We start from the raw sequence: 19,227 nt of genomic DNA, 5'->3' as shown, positions 1-19,227 counted from the left end.
CTTTCCCCAAGTGGAGGAGTTTGAGTACCTCGGAGTCTTGTTCACGAGTGAGGGAAGAGTGGATGGTGAGATCGACAGGCGGATCGGTGCGGCGTCTTAAGTAATGCGGATGCTGTATCGATCCGTTGTGGTGAAGAAGGAGCTGAGCCGGAAGGCAAAGCTCTCAATTTACCAGTCGATCTACGTTCCCATCCTCACCTATGGTCATGAGCTTTGGGTCATGACCGAAAGGACAAGATCACGGGTAAAAGCGGCCCAAATGAGTTTCCTCCACCGGGTGGCGGGTCTCTCCCTTAGAGATAGGGTGAGAAGCTCTGCCATCCGGGAGGAACTCAAAGTAAAGCCGCTGCTCCTCCACATGGAGAGGAGCCAGATGAGGTGGTTCGGGCATCTGGTCAGGATGCCACCCGAACGCCTCCCTGGGGAGGTGTTTAGGGCATGTCCGACCATTAGGAGGCCACGGGGAAGACCCAGGACACGTTGGGAAGACTATGTCTCCCGGCTGGCCTGGGAATGCCTCAGGATCCCCGGGGAGGAGCTGGACCAAGTGGCTGGGGAGAGGGAAGTCTGGGCTTCTGCCCCCGCGACCCAACCTCGGATAAGCGGAAGAAGATGGATGGAGGTTAAATCCTACTAATAAATATTGTGACTGTTGGACCTATCCAACATTTTATTGTCGTCCATTTTCATAACAGAAACCAAAAGTATAGGTTGCAATGCAAGAAAGACAAGTGCTTTGTTCTACATGGATGACCACATTATAGCACCTTTGGGTTATGACCGAAAGGACAAGATCACGGGTACAAGCTGGTAGGCTAAATTAATCTTGATATGGCTAGCAAACATTGCTGAACAATGTCTACAGCTAAATAATGCCACAAAAATAATGAACTTTACAGAATAAGAATAACCGCAGATATGAGTTTTAGATGAACGTGGTATTCATAGCAGGAAATCAACGGCAAACAATTGTATCCTATCGTTAGCGACACGATCACTCGCTTTCCTGCAGGAGCGGGGTGTGCCAGGAACACAGCTGACAGGTGATTAGATTGCCCAGCTGGGCCTAGCTGTCTAATCACCTGTTATTCTTATCATCAGCGGCCGGGGGCAGGAGGAGGAGGAGGGCTTGGAGAGACGGAAGCATGCGCAACACGGAGGAGTTGGACTGAAAAGTCGAGTGTCGCGCTAGAACTTTGATGCAAAGTAAAACTTTGTTAAACCCGGAACGCCGGTCTCCGGCTCATGTGTGTGATCAGCAAGAACCCACAGGGAGACAACCTCCACGCCAATATTGTCTTTAATGTTTAATTTGTTGGACCCTTCAGATGTCAAGACCAATCTTTTCCTCTCTAAATCCTTGCAGGTGTCAAAGGACGTGAGGTCGAGGTGAGCGGTGAAGTCTTGGTGAATCTTGGAAAAATGATTTTTCTTAAATCCACTCCATCCCTTTTGAATACTTTTTTGTAGATCACTTAGTATTTGCCTCTAAACCTTTCAAAATACACCCAAGTCTGCACTGACGCAGGTAAAGAAACATTAGCCGACTGGGACTTAGACCATTGGCTGAACCCCAGAAGTGGCTCTAAGTCAGGTGACTGCAACCCAGCTACGGTGCTACTTCTACGACTGAATGTCAAGAAAGGTGTTGTGCTCTACCTCTCCGTCTGCGTTCCTTCGTCAGTCCAACCGAGCCGAGATGAAATGTTTTTGACATGATTGCGGAACACTTCCTGATAAAAAGTAAAAGAAAAGAACAATCAAAAAGTCAATCAATCAACGCATCGTCAAGCTCCGGCTGTGTTGATTGAGCGATGGATGTCCGTCTGCGGCAGCTACCTATTGCGCTACTACGGAGGCACCGGGCAGACCTGAAGCAGCTACCGAAGAAGAAACAGATCGAATTGTGTTTTTTCCCGCCGTGACAAGTGGATGTCTGCCACACGATACGGAGGGATCACTGGACTCCTACAGAACACTCCAGACTCTGCTGTGAACATGTTGTCTCTGGTAAGTCAACACAGCTCATAGTGTTGGCTTCAACTGGTTTGCAAAAAAACAACGAAGCAAAAAAATACATTTAAATTGCTAAAACGTTTCCGCAAAGACTGTCACCCACCACCTGGCGATCGGTCACTTCCACACTGGAGGCCAGAATACAGCCCGTTTGGACTCTTCCAAGTTCCGCCAGAGGTGTGAGTTGAAGACTTCACAACATTCTCCAGCACACCGTCTGACTAATTCAACTCATCACCAAGGGGTGGTCAGTCCATACTGTACATCCCAGTTTTAGTATTATTTCGGTACGGTCGAACAATTTGACCCAGTTTATGTCCCTAATAAACAGTGGTGTGCCGTCAGAGAGGGCGAGTAAGGAACGAGGGAGGGGTGCCACACGTGATGCTTACTGTGAAGATTGGCTACGTTCCGGCAAAGGTTCTTTGGGTCCGCTGGTCTTTATGCCGCTCCCTCTTGTGAGAACCAAATGCGTTGATTGCCAATTGCCTGCAGCCTTGTCGCTGCGTGGGCGTGCCGCACCCAGCGCGAGCAGGGGCATGTCTGGGCACTCTGCCAGCGGAGGTACAATTAGACCCAGCTTCCGAGGAAAAGCAGGATCGAGCCCGTGCCGTGACAGATGCGGGTTCATTGATTTTTAAATGCACCAGAAAAAAACCCGTTTTGTACACTGTTGATGAGATTTAATGCACAGTAAACGTGTTTCTGTATAGTATTTCTCCAGCAATGGTCACGTGGTGGGCAGCACGCTGGTAGAGGGGTTAGTGCATCTGCCTCACAATACGAAGGTCCTGAGCAGTCCTGGGTTCAATCCCGGGCTCGGGATCTTTCTGTGTGGAGTTTGCATGTTCTCCCCGTGACAGCGTGGGTTCCCTCCGGGTACTCCGGCTTCCTCCCACCTCCAAAGACATGCACCTGGGGATAGGCCCCTCCCACCTCCAAAGACATGCACCTGGGGATAGGCCCCTTCCTTACCTCCAAAGACATCCACCTGGGGATAGGCCCCTCCCACCTCCAAAGACATGCACCTGGAGATAGGCCCCTCCCTTACCTCCAAAGACATGCACCTGGGGATAGGCCCCTCCCACCTCCAAAGACATGCACCTGGGGATAGGTTGATTGGCAACACTAAATGGTCCCTAGTAATAATAATAACAATAATGGATTAGATTTATATCGCGCTTTTCTATTGTTAGATACTCAAAGCGCTCACAGAGAAGTTGGAACCCATCATTCATTCACACGATGGTGGTGGTAAGCTACATCAGTAGCCACAGTTGCCCTGGGGTAGACTGACGGAAGCGTAGCTGCCAGTTTGCACCTACGGCCCCTCCGACCACCACCAATCATTCATTCATCATTCATTCACCAATGTGAGTGGCACCGGGGGCAAAGGGTGAAGTGTCCTGCCCAAGGACACAACGGCAGCGATTTGGATGTCAATAGGTGGGAAGCGAACCTGCAACCCTCAGGTTTCTGGTGTGTGGGAATGTTGTCTGTCCATCTGTGTTGGCCCTGTGATGAGGTGGCGACTTGTCCAGGGTGTACCCCGCCTACTGCCCGTAGCAGCTGAGATAGGCTCCAGCGACCCCCCCCCCCCCCCCCCCGCCACCCCAAAAGGGACAAGCGGTAGAAAATTGATGGATGCATGGTTATGTGATGACATCAATGACTGTATTTTGAGAAGCCATCGTTGAAGTCGGACATCACCGAAGACCAAGGTGGGAAACGCACGGCCCATCCATCCATCTTCAACCGCTTATCCAGAATGGGGTCGCAGGGACAACAGCTCCAGCAGAGACCCACGGTCTTCCCTTTCCAGAGCAACATTAGCAACTTCCTCCTGGAGGATCCCGAAGCTTTCCCAGGCCAGAGAGGAGATGTAATCCCCCAACTGGTCCTTGGCCTGCCGCAAGGTCTCCTCCCAGTGGGAGGTGCAAGGAGGACCTCCCTAGGGAGACGCTGGTGAGGCATCTGCATGAGATGCCTGAACCACCTAAGCTGGCTCCTTTCCAACCGAAGGAGCGGCGGCTCTACTTGGGGTCTCTCTCGGGTGACTGAACTTCTCACCCTATCTCTAAGGGAGATGCCAGCCACCCTTCTGAGAAACTCATTTTGACTGCCTATATCCACCATCTTACTCTTTCGGTCACGACCCACACTTCATGACCATGGGTGAGAGTAGAAACACACGACCCGTGACTGCTGATACAGTACACATGTCGTTACAATGACTTCAAAACAAAGACACAGACCTGCTTACCCACCTGAAACTTTGGATAAAGGGTGGAGTTTCCTGATAGCATATCTCGAACATATTCAATCGAGGAGGCCAGGCGACTCCATACCGTGTAGTGAGTCTCATGCTGGAGATACATTGTCAGGTTGAAGGCGTGGCCGTAGTCTATGACGTCGGCCCTGAACCATCACACACACGGACATTTTATGTTAGTCAACACATCACAAATTGCACCGGAGTCATCATCTAGACTTTACCTTGCAAGAGCAAACACGTCGTCGATGTAGCTTGTGCGGTCCGCTGAATCAAACTCCTGTTTGAAGAAGACAATAAATAATACAATAACACAGTCACATATTGGAAAAATATTTCATTGCAATCTAGTCCTGAATCTTACAAAACCCGAGAAGCAGTGAAGTTGTCACTTTGTGTCAATGGTAAATTTGGTATTAAATTTGGACTTACATTCCATTTGATGGACTGCAAAGACAAGATACTTAATGGTCACGCTGAGAAATGTTATTCTTTGAAAATATTTGCTCATTTGGAATTTGATGCCTGCTAAATGTTTTAAAAAAGCTGGCACAAGTGGCAAAGACATACTTTGAGACGCCTCCTTTAGAAACCAGACTTTGCGGAATTCTACAGAACTCAGCAAACACATTTGGGACCTCAAAGACAATAATGTTGAATATTCAATAACATGGCAAATTCTTGCATCCAGCACATCTTACAACAGTGGTAATAAAAGATGCAACCTATGCTTAAAAGAGAAACTATTTATTATATATCATCCAGATCTGTCATCCCTCAACAAGCGCAGTGAAATCATTTCAACATGCCGCCACAGACGGAAACACCTCCAGGTAACACATGAGCCAATCATCACGCCCTACGCCTGCCTGTACCCACCCACTCTGTGCCCTATATAAACCATTGTATGTGAATGCTTCCATTAAAATCTCCTGATGATTGAGGGAACCCCTCATGAAACAGTTCTGTAGAGATGAAGTAGTCTTGTGATTTTTCCCACACCTACATATATATATATATATATATATATATATATATATATATATATATATATGTATATATATATATATATATATAAAAGAAATACTTGAATTTCAGTGTTAATTTATTTACACATTTACACACACATAACACTCATCTACTCATTGTTGAGTTAAGGGTTGAATTGTCCATCTTGTTCTATTCTCTGTCACAATTTTTTAACCATATGCATGTACAGTAGATGGCAGTATTGACCTGTTTAAGAGTGTCACAACATTGCTGTTTACGGCAGACGAACTGCTTTACGGTAGACGAAAACGTGACTGCTGTTGTTGTGTGTTGTTACCGCGCTGGGAGGACTTTAATGACACTGCCTAACAATAAACCCACATAAGAAACCAAAAATTCGCCCTCGATCATTCTACAGTTATAAAACGTCATTGGGCAGACACGCTGTTTCTATTGTGGGAAAGCGGACGTGAAAACAGGCTGTCTTCACTCAGGTCCGCATGGAGCTGGAGGGAGCGTGGCGTCCAGCTCCGCCTGAATTTGGGAAGAAAATTTGTCCCGGCTGAATTTCGGGAGTCTCCCGGAAAATCCGGGAGGGTTGGCAAGTATGGGCAAAGAAGACTGAGAAAGTTGAGGAATGCTCATCAAAGACTTCATTGGAACGTCCCACAGGTGAACAGGCTGATTGGGAACAGGTGGGTGCCATGATTGGCTATAAAAAGCAGCTTCAATGAAATGCTCACTCGTTCACAAACAAGGACGGGGCGAGGGTCACCACTTTGTCAACAAATGCCTGAGCAAATTGTCTAAGAACAACATTTCTCAAGCAGCTATTGCAAGGAATGTATCGATTTCACCATCGACGCTCCGCAATATCATCAAAAGACTCAGAGAATTTGGAGAAATCACTGCACCTAAGCAACACTGCCCGAAGTGTGTAAAGGATATCCCCACATGGGCTCAGGAACTCTTCAGAAAACCACTGTCCGTAACTACAGTTGGTCGCTACATCTGTAAGTGCAAGTTAAAACTCTACTATGCAAAGCCGAAACCATTTATCAACAACACCCAGAAACGTGACAAAACACATTTCACCCTATGTACGCCACAACCAATAAACCCGTATCATCTTGATGAATAAGCGATGACAAGATCTTAGTTTTTAGTTTGGTACATGAAGCGTACAATTTTGACAATTCCATGCCTTCACTTGAAACGAGCACGTGCACATGCAGATTTGCAACAAAAGAAGTACCAGGTGGTTGTTTTGAAGCTGCTGGCTTATTGCGTCCCACATGTGGTCTTCGTGGTTGACTCGATAGAACCCGATGTGGTCTTTGTTGATCTTCAGCAGGCCGTCCGCTGAAGGTGAGTAGTCACTTAAAACGTGATCTGCAAAAACAGGATTCTGCCTTCGTTAGTGAATAGTATTTGTTGTATATTTTTGATGGTCGTGTGATGAGTGATGAGCCAAGAAGAAAACAACGAGGAATCGTCGATCAAAAAGCTTTATTTGTTTTAGCGAGCCTTAGACCGGAACTGCAGTTTCCAGGAGAAAAAAAAGTATGGACCTGATTACGCTTCTCCTGACTTCTTGGACAACTCTCCTTAGATATATTTTATAGAAGATAGTTACTCTTTGTTGTTCTAGCCTGGGGGCCGGTCAGTCAACTTATTTCCTGTGACCAGTTCGATCGGTCCTCTACTCCTACTTGTGGGGGCTTCCTACCAGATATTGCTAATGTTTTTACACTTCCTCCTAAAATCCAAACCTGCATTCCTGTCGGATTCCAATTTCCTGGGGTCAAAAGCCACCACTCTCTGGAGAGTTTGTGATGGACACTTTTGACCTTAGTAGAATAATCCTCTAAAGGATTCTGTGACCAAATACAAACACATGTGAGCTATTGTATCCTCCTGTGCGTAGTGAGGCATGTTCAGCTATTCCTCGTCCTCCAGTGATAATGTTACTTTTCAAACAGAGTATAATACCATTTTTGAGCTCTCGTACTTGGTATCATTACAGTGGATGTCAGGTGTAGATCCACCCATGGTGTTTGTTTACATTTTGACGCCGGAGAGCTATTGTATCCTCCTACGGTGTGTAATGAGGCATGTTTAGCTATTCCTCGTCCTCCAGTGATAATGTTACTTTTCAAACAGAGTATAATACCATTTTTGAGCACTCGTACTTGGTATCATTACAGTGGATGTCAGGTGTAGATCCACCCATGGCGTTTGTTTAAATTGTGACGCCGGAGAGCTATTGTATCCTCCTACGATGTGTAATGAGGCATGTTTAGTTATTCCTCGTCCTCCAGTGATAATGCTACTTTTCAAACAGAGTACGGTACAATATTTGAGCTTTCGTACTTGGTATCATTACAGTGGATGTCAGGTGTAGATCCACCCATGACGTTTGTTTACATTGTGACGCCGGTGAGCTACGGTGTGTAGTGAAGTATGTTTAGCTTTTCCTCGTCCTCCAGTGATAATGCTACATTTCAAACAGAGTACGGTACAATATTGGAGCTCTCGTACTTGGTATCATTACAGTGGATGTCAGGTGTAGATCCACCCATGGCGTTTGTTTATATTGTGACGCAGGTGAGCTATTGTATCCTCCTGTGCGTGGTGAGGCATGTTTAGCTATTCTTTGTCCTCCAGTGATAATGCTACTTTTCAAAACAGAGTATAGTACAATTTTTGAGCTCCTGTACTTGGTATCATTGCAGTGGATGTCATGTGTAGATCCACCCATGACGTTTGTTTAAATTGTGACGCCGGAGAGCTATTGTATCCTCCTACGGTGTGTAATGAGGCATGTTTAGCTATTCCTCATCCTCCAGTGATAATGTACTTTTCAAGTACAGTATAATACCATTTTTGAGCTCCTGTACTTGGTATCATTGCAGTGGATGGCATGTGTAGATCCACCCATGGCGTTTGTTTACATTCTGACGCCGGTGAGCTATTGTATCCTCTTGTGCGTAATGAGGCATGTTTAGCTATTCCTCATCCTCCAGTGATAATGTTACTTTTCAAACAGAGTATAATACAATTTTTGAGCTCTCGTACTTGGTATCATTACAGTGGATGTCAGGTGTAGATCCACCCATGGCGTTTGTTTACATTGTGACGCCGGTGAGCTATTGTATCCTCCTGTGTGTAGTGAGGCATGTTTAGGTATTCCTCATCCTCCAGTGATAATGCTACTTTTCAAACAGAGTACAGTACAATTTTTGATTCATCAGTACTATACTACTACAACCCTAACACATAGATAAACTGGCAAAGTAAGCACAGGTAAGTAGAATGAGGAATGAAGTGGGGAACATCCTACCTGGGCTGCTCTTGTCAAACATGAGTGACATGTTCTTGTCACTCTTCACCGAGTGCCATTTGACGGGAATAGTCCACTTGTATCTGTGGCGGGAAAAAAACAAAAACGAAAATTCAATGCACGAATTGATTTGTATTCTTTGGCTGGTTCCCGGTAAAAATGGTGTGTAATATTCAAGCCATACCTAATATTAAGTGCATGAAAGTACTCGGGATGGTCTGATTAGAAGGTCTGTATTGGTGTACTAATATTTTAGTTTAACGAGCAAGTAGAACAGAAGACATCAGAATAGTATTGTGTAAAATATTCAACTTCATTAGACCCTCCGAACATCAACCAACAATATTGATGAAAGCATTAAAACTGGGGCTGATCATGTACGCAGTACTCCCGCCACCCCACAAAGGGCAACAGTGAGGAATGTGTCACAGTGAAACAGCAGTAGATTAAGGAGAAGAAGACCACTCATTCAACCATGGTAAAAAAATAAAAAAAAGTAAATAAATTGCAAAAATCTGATTTTTAACAACGAGTGGACAACAAAGTATGAATGTTGAATGTGCAACCCCAACCAAGTGCTCCGGTCCTTGTTTCCTGGAGGACCTTTTAAGCGACGGACACATTGACCCATACAAGACAAATCCCAGTATGTAACTTGGTCACAAAACTCAGTCAAACATTTGTAAGGAGATTTAATTTGTGCAGGACGTTATTTGTTTTGTTTTGTATTGAAATTGCTGACTTTGTGATATATTTTGTATTTTTTTTGTCCGAGAGTAAAGATCCAACCTCGTTGAATACATGTAGTGCTACATCTGACCGGTAGAGGGCGACACCGCTAATAGTGCTAAGTCACATACAATATTTAATGTGAGAATGTTGTGGAATATTTTTATATGTGTAAATATTTGCAGTTTATTGTGTGATTATATATATGTATATATATATATATATATATATATATATATATATATATATATATATATATATAGGTGTGAGAAAAATCACAAGACTACTTAATCTCTACAGAACTATTTCATGAGGGGTTCCCTCAATCATCAGGAGATTGAGGGAATATATATATATATATATATATATATATATATATATATATATATATATATATATATATATATATATATACACACACCTAATCTTCTATTTTATTTATGTAGCATACTAAGTGGACATTTTTTATTTAAAAAACACAATGGATGTTATACTTTTGTTATGTTTATTCTGGGGATAGGTTGATTGGCAACACTAAAATGGTCCCTAGTGTGTGAATGTGAGTGTGAATGTTGTCTGTCTATCTGTGTTGGCCCTGCGATGAGGTGGCGACTTGTCCAGGGTGTACCCTGCCTTCCGCCCGATTGTAGCTGAGATAGGCGCCAGCGCCCCCGCGACCCCAAAAGGGAATAAGAGGTAGAAAATGGATGGATGGATGTTTATTCTGTGTTGATATTTTCAGTCTTACAAAGCTAAATGACGGGAGAAGTGTAAAGATATAATAATTCTAAATCCTCAACAAAAACTGGATCTTCTGTTTCTTCACGCTGCTAACTATCTGCACACACTGGTAACGAGTAGCGAGGGTAGAATAATGTCTTTATTGACAGCGCAGTGTGGAAGCTAATGTGTTTACTTTGTAATTAAGTGAACAGTCTCAAAGGAATATAACCTGCAGAGATCATTTCAGACCAAACATCCACATTTCCGTGTCCGCCCCCTGAGACCTTGGGGTCTTGAAACTGCGGCCCTTGTCGTTATGTAGTTGAATAGTCCTGGTATACAACGTTGTACAATATTAAACCATCTCCAGTTGATACTAGTATGTTTAGGAGATATTGAATTCAACCAAATAAAGCAAGTGTTATTTTGGTATTTCTTACCCAAGGGGCGAAGGAGGCTGGTCGGCATCAGCTTTTGGGTCCAGGAGGAAGCGCCTTTGGCTCAGTTTGGCATTTGTCTCAGTGACGGTCAGATCCACCACTGGATAACCCATCTGCCTGGTCCACGTGTCCATGACTTTTGCGATCGGCAGCCCGCTCACCTATGCAGATGAGAATGTCTGGTGGGTGAGCATCATTATACAGTTGCTGGGTTCAACGGGACATCATCCATCCATCCATCCATCCATCTTCAACCGCTTATCCAGAAACAGGTCGCGGGGACAACAGCTCCAGCAGAGACCCCCAGACTTCCCTCCCCAGAACTTCCTCCTGGAGGATCCCGAAGCTTTCCCAGGCCAGAGAGGAGATGTAATCCCCCCATCTGGTCCTTGGCTTTCCGCAGGGTCTCCTCCCAGTGGGAGGTGCAACGAGGACCTCCCTAGGGAGACGCTGGTGAGGCATCCGCAGAGATGCCCGAACCAACTAAGCTGGTTCCTTTCCAAGCGAAGGAGCTGCGGGTCTACGCCGAGTCTTTCTCGGGTGACTGAACTTCTCACCCTATCTCTAAGGGAGATGCCAGCCACCCTTCTGAGGAAACTCATTTCGGCCGCAATCTTATTCTTTCGGTCATGACCATAGGTGAGAGTCTGAATGTAGAGAGCTCGGTAGACCGAGAGCTTTCCCTTCTGGCTCAGCTCTGGTTTGGTCACAACAGTAAGGCAGAGAGACTGCAATTCTGCCCCGGCTGATTTCCTTCTCCCCCGCCAAATCGAACTCAGCTTCTTCTACATGACACTTGAGTCAATCAATCAATCAATCAATGTTTATTTATATAGCCCCAAATCACAAATGTCTCAAAGGACTGCACAAATCATTACGACTACAACATCCTCGGAAGAACCCCGTTCTCCTCTATGGCAGCGAATGCTGGACCCTGAAGCCAACCCTGGAGAAGTCTCTGGATGGTTGCTACACCAGGATGCTGCGTGTAGTGCATAACATCAACAAGAGTGCGCATGTGATCCAACAGAATCCTCTACAAGGGAATACCAAGGGCGAGCAAGAAGATTGCTGTAAGGAGAATAAGACTAGCAGGACAATGCCAAAGACATCGGGAGCTGCCAGCCAGCAAATTGGTGCTGTGGGAACCAACACATGGGCATCGGTCAAGAGGACGTCCCACACCAACATACGTGGACATACTCAAGAAGGATGCAGGAGCTCAGAGTACCAAGGATCTGGCCAAATGTATGGAAAATTGGGATGCCCGGAAGTAACGATGGAAGGCTCGTCTGAGGACGACCTAGAGAGATCTTTCCCTCACTCGTGAACAAGACCCCGAGACACTTCAACTCCTCCACCTGGGACAAGGTCTCTTTCTCGACCCGGACTGTACAAACCATCAACAGGACATCAAATCCAGAAAAATGCCAGCGAGATGCGAAGTTCTGGACCGTGGAAACCGTTCCAATAGGGATTTTAGTAAGAGTTATTATCAAGTTCTTACAAAACCCAAAGGCAGTGAAGTTGTCACGTTGTGTAAATAGAAAGAGAATACAATGATTTGCAAATCCTTTTCAACTTAAAGACAATATATTTAACGTTCACACTGAGAAACTTTCTTTTTTTCAAATATTAGCTCATTTGCAGTTTGATGCCTGCAACGTGTCAAAAAAGCTGGCAAAAGTGGCAAAAAAGACTGAGAAAGTTGAGGAATACTCATCAAACACTTATTTGAACAGGCTAATTATAAACGGGTGGGTGCCATGATTGGGTATAAAAGCAGCTTCCATGAAATGCTCACTCGTTCACAAATAAGGGCCTTTTCTGTGGTCGGCCCTAAGCTCTGGAACACTCTGCCCCTCCATGTTCAAACTGCTTCCACAGTGGAGTGTTTTAAGTCTCGTCTTAAGACCCACTTTTATTCTTTGGCTTTTAACACTACGTGAGTTGTGTGGTCCTCTGTGTTTTTTATACACTTTTATTTTTATTTTACTGTTTTAATTGGTTTTGTCCTTTAAAATAGTTTTATATTGTTTTTATTGGTTTTATTTTTATTCATTTTTTGTTTTATTCAGTCATTGGTGGAGCATAATATTGTTTTTAACATGGCTGTGCAGCACTTTGGAAACTTTATTGTTGTTTAAATGTGCTATATAAATAAAGTGGATTGGATTGGATTGAAACAAGGACGGGGCGAGGGTCACCACTTTGTCAACAAATGCCTGAGCAAATTGTTGAAGAACAACATTTTTCAAGCAGCTATTGCAAGGAATATAGCGATTTCACCATCTACACTCCGTAATATCATCAAAAGGTTCAGAGAATCTGGAGAAATCACTGCACGTAAGCCATGATATTACACACCTCGGGTCCCTCAGGCGGTACTGCATCAAAAAGCCACATCAGCGCGTAAAGGATATCACCACATGGGCTCAGGAACACTTCAGAAAACCACTGTCAGTAACTACAGTTGGTCGCTACATCTGTAAGTGCAAGTTAAAACTCTACTATGCAAAGCCAAAGCCATTTATCAACAACACCCAAGCTCATCTAAGATGGACTGATGCAAAGTGGAAAGTGTTCTGTGGTCTGACGAGTCCAAATTTCAAATAGTTTATGGAATCTGTGGACAAAGAACCATCCGGACTGTTCTAGGCGCAAAGTTGAAAAGCTAGCATCTGTAAATGGTAACTGGTATATGGGTTCTGCTTGTGTAGCGCTTTTCTACCTTCGAGGTCCAAAAAGCTCTTTGACACTGTTGCCACATGCACAAACTGATGGCGGGAGCTGGCATGCAAGGCGCTAACCATCACCCATTAGGAGCAAGGGTGAAGTGTCCTGCTCAAGGACATATTGGACGTGAATAGATTGGTAGAAGCTGGGGGTTGAACCAGAAGCCCCCAGGTTGCTGGCACGTCCACTCTACCAAAAGCACCACGTCGTCCCCATCTGTGATGGTTTGGGGGTGTTTAGTGCCCAAGGCATGGCAAAAATACGGTAATCATCTATTCATGCAGGCAGTATGGTGGCGGAGGGGTTGGTCAATGTGGCTGACAATACAAAAGTCCTGAGTTCAATCCCGGCCTCGGGATATTTCTGTGTGGAGTTTGCATGTTCTCCCCGTGAATGTGTGGGTTCCCTCCGGGTACTCCGGATTCCTCAAACCTCCAAGGACATGCACCTGGGGAGAGGCCCCTCCCACCTCCAAGGACATGCACCTGGGGATAGGCCCCTCCCACCTCCAAAGGCATGCACCTGGGGATAGGCCCCTCCCACCTCCAAGGGCATGCACCTGGGGATAGGCCCCTCCCACCTCCAAAGACATGCACCTGGGGATAGGCCCCTCCCACCTCCAAGGACATGCACCTGGGGAGAGGCCCCTCCCACCTCCAAAGACATGCACCTGGAGATAGGCCCCTCCCACCTCCAAAGGCATGCACCTGGGGATAGGCCCCTCCCACCTCCAAAGACATGCACCTGGGGATAGGCCCCTCCCACCTCCAAGGGCATGCACCTGGGGATAGGCCCCTCCCACCTCCAAAGACATGCACCTGGGGATAGGCCCCTCCCACCTCCAAAGACATGCACCTGGGGAGAGGCCCCTCCCACCTCCAAAGACATGCACCTGGAGATAGGCCCCTCCCACCTCCAAAGGCATGCACCTGGGGATAGGCCCCTCCCACCTCCAAAGACATGCACCTGGGGATAAGCCCCTCCCACCTCCAAAGACATGCACCTGGGGAGAGGCCCCTCCCACCTCCAAAGACATGCACCTGGGGATAGGCCCCTCCCACCTCCAAAGACATGCACCTGGGGATAGGCCCCTCCCACCTCCAAAGAGGTCACCAGACATAAGTGGAAACCCACATTTGCAAGAGAAGCCCAGAAGTTGGCCGTTTTGGCGTTCTTGAAGTAGTAGTCTTTTAAATATTTCTGTGGGAACAAGAAAACTACATCAGGTCAAATGTGAGAAGAATGCATTTGTGGTTATTTTGAGGAAACTTACTCGGCAGCCATCTCTGAACATGTCCCGCCCCATCCAGTCCTCCAGCATCCTGAGGATTGATGCGCCCTACACAAAGTTACAATGTAAACAAAATGTTTTCCTTCCCCAGACTAACACTAGATTGCCAAAAGTATTTGGCTGCCCATGCAAATGAGGAGAATCAGGTGTCCTAATCACTTGGCCCGGTGTATCAAATCAAGCACTTAGGCATGGAGACTGTTTCTACAAACATTTGTAAAAGAATGGGCCGTGGAACTGTCATAGGATGCCACCTGTGCAACAAATCCAGTCGTGAAACCCCCTCGCTCCTAAATATTCCAAAGTCAACTGTCGGCTTTATTGTAGGAAAATGGAAACGTTTGGGAACAACAGCAACTCAGCCACCAAGTGGTAGGCCACGTAAACTGACAGAGATGGTGAAGCGCATAGTGCAAGAACTTTCTGCACAGTCAGTTGCTACACAAACTTCCAATCAGCCCACGTACAGCACGCAGAGACTTCATGGAATGGGTTTCCATGGCCGAGCAGCAGCATCTAAGCCCTACATCATCAAGTCCAATGCAGAGCGTGGGATGCAGTGGTGTAAAGGACATCACCACTGTACTCTAGAGCAGTGGAGACTCCTTCTCTGGACTGATGAATCACGCTTTTCCATCTGGTAATCGGATGGATGAGTCTGGCTTTGGAGGTTGCCAGGACAACGCTACAATTAATAATAATAATAATAATAATAATGATGGATTAGATTTATATTGCGCTTTTCTATTGTTAGATACTCAAAGCGCTCACAGAGAAGTGGGAACCCATCATTCATTCACACCTGGTGGTGGTAAGCTACATTTGTAGCCACAGCTGCCCTGGGGTAGACTGACGGAAGCGTAACTGCCAGTTTGCACCTACGGCCCCTCCGACCACCACCAATCATTCATTCATCATTCATTCACCGGTGTGAGCGGCACCGGGGGCAAAGGGTGAAGTGTCCTGCCCAAGGACACAACGGCAGCGCTTTTTTGGATGTCAATAGGTGGGAAGCGAACCTGCAACCCTCAGGTTTCTGGCATGGCCGCTCTACCCACTACGCCATGCCGCCCTAGACTGCATTGTGTGAAATTTGGTGGAGAAGGAATAATGGTGTGTGGTTGTTTTTCAGGAGTTGGGCTTGGCCCTTTGTTGCAGTCTAAGGAACTTTGAATGCTCCAGGATACCAAAACATTTTGGACAATTCCATGCTCCCAACCTCGTGGGAACAGTTTGGAGCGGGCCCCTTTTTCTTCCAACATGACTGTGCATCAGTGCACAAAGACATGGATGACAAAGTCTGGTGTGGATGAACTTGACTGGCCTGCACAGAGTCCTGACCTGAACCCAATAGAACACCTTTGGGGTGAATTAGAACGGAGACTAAGAGCCAGGCCTTCTTGTGTGACCTCACCAATGTGCTTTTGGAAGAATGGTGAAAAATTGCTCTAAACACACTCTGCCACCTTGTGGACAGCCTTCCCAGAAGAGTTGAAGCTGTAATAGCTGCAAAAGGTGGACCCACATAATTTTGAACCCTATGGGTTAGGAATTGGATGCATTTTAAGTTCATAGGTGAGTCAAGGTAGGGAGGCAAATACTTTAGGCAATATGGTGTAGGCAATATGGATCTAGAAACTACATCCAGGAACTCTGGGTTTAATCCCCATGTTGCAGTCTGCTTTTGCAAAGCCGAACCTTGCTGTATGAAATGGCATCGAACACGGAGGTGATTTCTGCTGGCGTGGACACGTCCACGATGATTGGGTGGGACGAGAGGAGGGCGTCGTTCACCATAACAGGAAGTACGTCCTCGATGATCATGATGTCCCGCTGCATGCCCGAATGGAGGAGACAGGAGCGTCCTAGTCAGTCTTCAAAGTGGCCCTTCAAGTTTTTATTTTGGGTAGAACTCACCATTCCCCAGCTGGGCTCCGCTTTCTCCACCCCGATGTACTCGAAGAAGCTTGCAAAGCCCTCATTAAGCCAGAGGTCATCCCACCAATCCATGGTCACGATGTTACCAAACCACTGCAAATGAAAAAAACACATCTCAAAACTTTGGGGCTGCCAGCTCTAGCACCTTTTCAACCATTATGAGCTTCATCTAGAATGGAATTCCGCACATAGAGGTGATACCGAGACCAGAACGCCAACAGTTAGGAAACTGGACAGCTTTTCAGTCAATGCTTTTAATGTAAATCCCCAGACCCTGTAACCTGAGCTCAGAGAAGCGTACACACTAGAAATGCGCGGATAGGCAATTATATCATCCGCAACCGCATCACCAAAGTCGTCATCCACCCGCCGTCCACCCGAACCAACATTTTATCAGAACCGTACCCGCCCGCTGAAATACATCAGAGGATCGGCCGCCTGTACCACTCACAGAGCTATTTAAACCTGTTTCACAGAGTAATGAAGACAATTGGAGCCGCTAACGTTCTCGCCACTATCCAATAGCGTTCATCCTGATGACAAGAATATGGGCGTGCTGTGAAGCCATTGCCTCTGACACCTTCAACAACATGTACGAACCACGTTGAGTGCAGCTTCCGCAATCACACGTACAAGATTGAAAGGCATACTGGGTGACACAGAGTACACTGATGGTTGTGATATAAACAACTTTAACACTTACTAATATGCGCCACGCTGTGAAGCCACACCCAACAAGATTGACAAACACATTTCGGGAGAACATCCTCACAGTAACACAACATGAACGCAACACAACAAATACCCAGAATCCTTTGTATCCGTGACAAATCCTGAATATATTTTACACCCCCGCGCCCCCAACCCCACCCACCTTACCTACGCACGGGGGGTGTATAAAATAGTCAGGAAGTGTCACAGATACAAAGGAATCTGGGTATTTGTTGTGTTGCGTTTATGTTGTGTTACTGTGAGGATGTTCTCCCGAAATGTGTTTGTCAATCTTGTATTGTGTGGCTTCACAGCGTGGCGCATATTAGTAAGAGTGTTAAAATTGTTTATATCACAACCATTAGTGTGCTCTGTGTCACCCAGTATGCCTTGCAGTCCAAACACGAGGAGTTGAGTTTAAACCAAAATGGATACATGGATCATACAGCAGAGGATTGGGAGAATGTCATGTGGTCAGATGAAACCAAAATAGAACTTTTTGGTATAAACTCAACTCGTTGTGTTTGGAGGAAGAAGAATACTGAGTTGCATCCCAAGAACACCATACCTACTGTGAAGCATGGGGGTGGAAACATCATGCTTTGGGGCTGTTTTTCTGCTAAGGGGACAGGACGATTGATCCGTGTTAAGGAAAGAATGAATGGGGCCATGTATCGTGAGATTTGGAGCCAAAACCTCCTTCCATCAGTGAGAGCTTTGAAGATGAAACGTGGCTGGGTCTTCCAGCATGACAATGATCCTAAACACACCGCCCGGGCAACGAAGGAGTGGCTCTGTAAGAAGCATTTGAAAGTCCTGGAGTGGCCTAGCCAGTTTTCAGACCTCGACCGCATAGAAAATCTGTGGAGGGAGTTGAAAGTCTGTGTTGCTCGGCGACAGCCCCCAAACATCACTGCTCTCGAGAAGATCTGCATAGAGGAATGTGCTAAAATACCAGCTAATGTGTGTGCAAACCTGGTTAAGACCTATAGTAATCGTTTGACCTCTGTTATTGCCAACAAAGGTTATATTACAAAGTATTGAGTTGAATTTTTGTTATTGACCAAATACTTATTTTCCACCATCATTTACAAATAAATTCTTTAAAATTCCTACAATGTGAATTCCTGGATTTTGTTTCCACATTCTGTCTCTCACAGTTGAAGTGTACCTATGATGAAAATTACAGACCTCTGTCATCATTTTAAGTGGGAGAACTTGCACAATCGCTGGCTGACTAAATACTTTTTTGCCCCACTGTATGAGGCAGGAGACTGTTGAACAACTTAAGCTGTACAAACTGTCTAAAACTCTACTATGCAAAGTCAAAGCCATTTATCAACAACACCCAGAAACCTAAAATACGAAAAAGAAGACTGTTGAACAACTTAAGCTGTACAAACTGTCTAAAACTCTACTATGCAAAGTCAAAGCCATTTATCAACAACACCTAGACACCTAAAATATGAAAAGGGGAGACTGTTGAACAACTGAAGCTGTACAAACTGTCTAAAACTCTACTATGCAAAGTCAAAGCCATTTATCAACAACACCCAGAAACCTAAAATACGAAAAAGAAGACTGTTGAACAACTTAAGCTGTACAAACTGTCTAAAACTCTACTATGCAAAGTCAAAGCCATTTATCAACAACACCTAGACACCTAAAATATGAAAAGGGGAGACTGTTGAACAACTGAAGCTGTACAAACTGTCTAAAACTCTACTATGCAAAGTCAAAGCCATTTATCAACAACACCCAGAAACCTAAAATACGAAAAAGGAGACTGTTGAACAACTTAAGCTGTACAAACTGTCTAAAACTCTACTATGCAAAGTCAAAGCCATTTATCAACAACACCTAGAAACCTAAAATATGAAAAGGGGAGACTGTTGAACAACTTAAGTTGTACAAACTTTCTAAAACTCTACTATGCAAAGCCAAAGCCATTTATCAACAACACCCAGAAACCTAAAATACAAAAAGGGAGACTGTTGAACAACTTAAGCTGTACAAACTGTCTAAAACTCTACTATGC

General features: G+C 45.4%; 1 protein-coding gene across 1 annotated transcript in view; it reads right to left on the bottom strand.

The window, feature by feature from the left end:
- The window catches only part of enpep (glutamyl aminopeptidase), a 61,175-nt gene that overhangs the window by 19,262 nt on the left and 22,686 nt on the right, over positions 1–19,227 (bottom strand). The window contains exons 6-15 of the mRNA XM_061885700.1: positions 16,458–16,571; positions 16,239–16,373; positions 14,523–14,588; positions 14,384–14,449; positions 10,514–10,674; positions 8,622–8,704; positions 6,534–6,670; positions 4,513–4,568; positions 4,284–4,434; positions 1,660–1,733 (exon numbers count right to left, since the gene is read on the bottom strand). Coding sequence (XP_061741684.1) covers positions 1,660–1,733; positions 4,284–4,434; positions 4,513–4,568; positions 6,534–6,670; positions 8,622–8,704; positions 10,514–10,674; positions 14,384–14,449; positions 14,523–14,588; positions 16,239–16,373; positions 16,458–16,571 — 1,043 coding nt within the window. The remainder of the gene's footprint in view (positions 1–1,659; positions 1,734–4,283; positions 4,435–4,512; positions 4,569–6,533; positions 6,671–8,621; positions 8,705–10,513; positions 10,675–14,383; positions 14,450–14,522; positions 14,589–16,238; positions 16,374–16,457; positions 16,572–19,227) is intronic.

This window comes from Nerophis ophidion, linkage group LG24 (genome assembly GCF_033978795.1).
Source record: "Nerophis ophidion isolate RoL-2023_Sa linkage group LG24, RoL_Noph_v1.0, whole genome shotgun sequence".
In the NCBI taxonomy this organism is placed as follows: Eukaryota; Metazoa; Chordata; class Actinopteri; order Syngnathiformes; family Syngnathidae; genus Nerophis; species Nerophis ophidion.
This window is presented reverse-complemented; position numbering and strand designations above follow the sequence as displayed.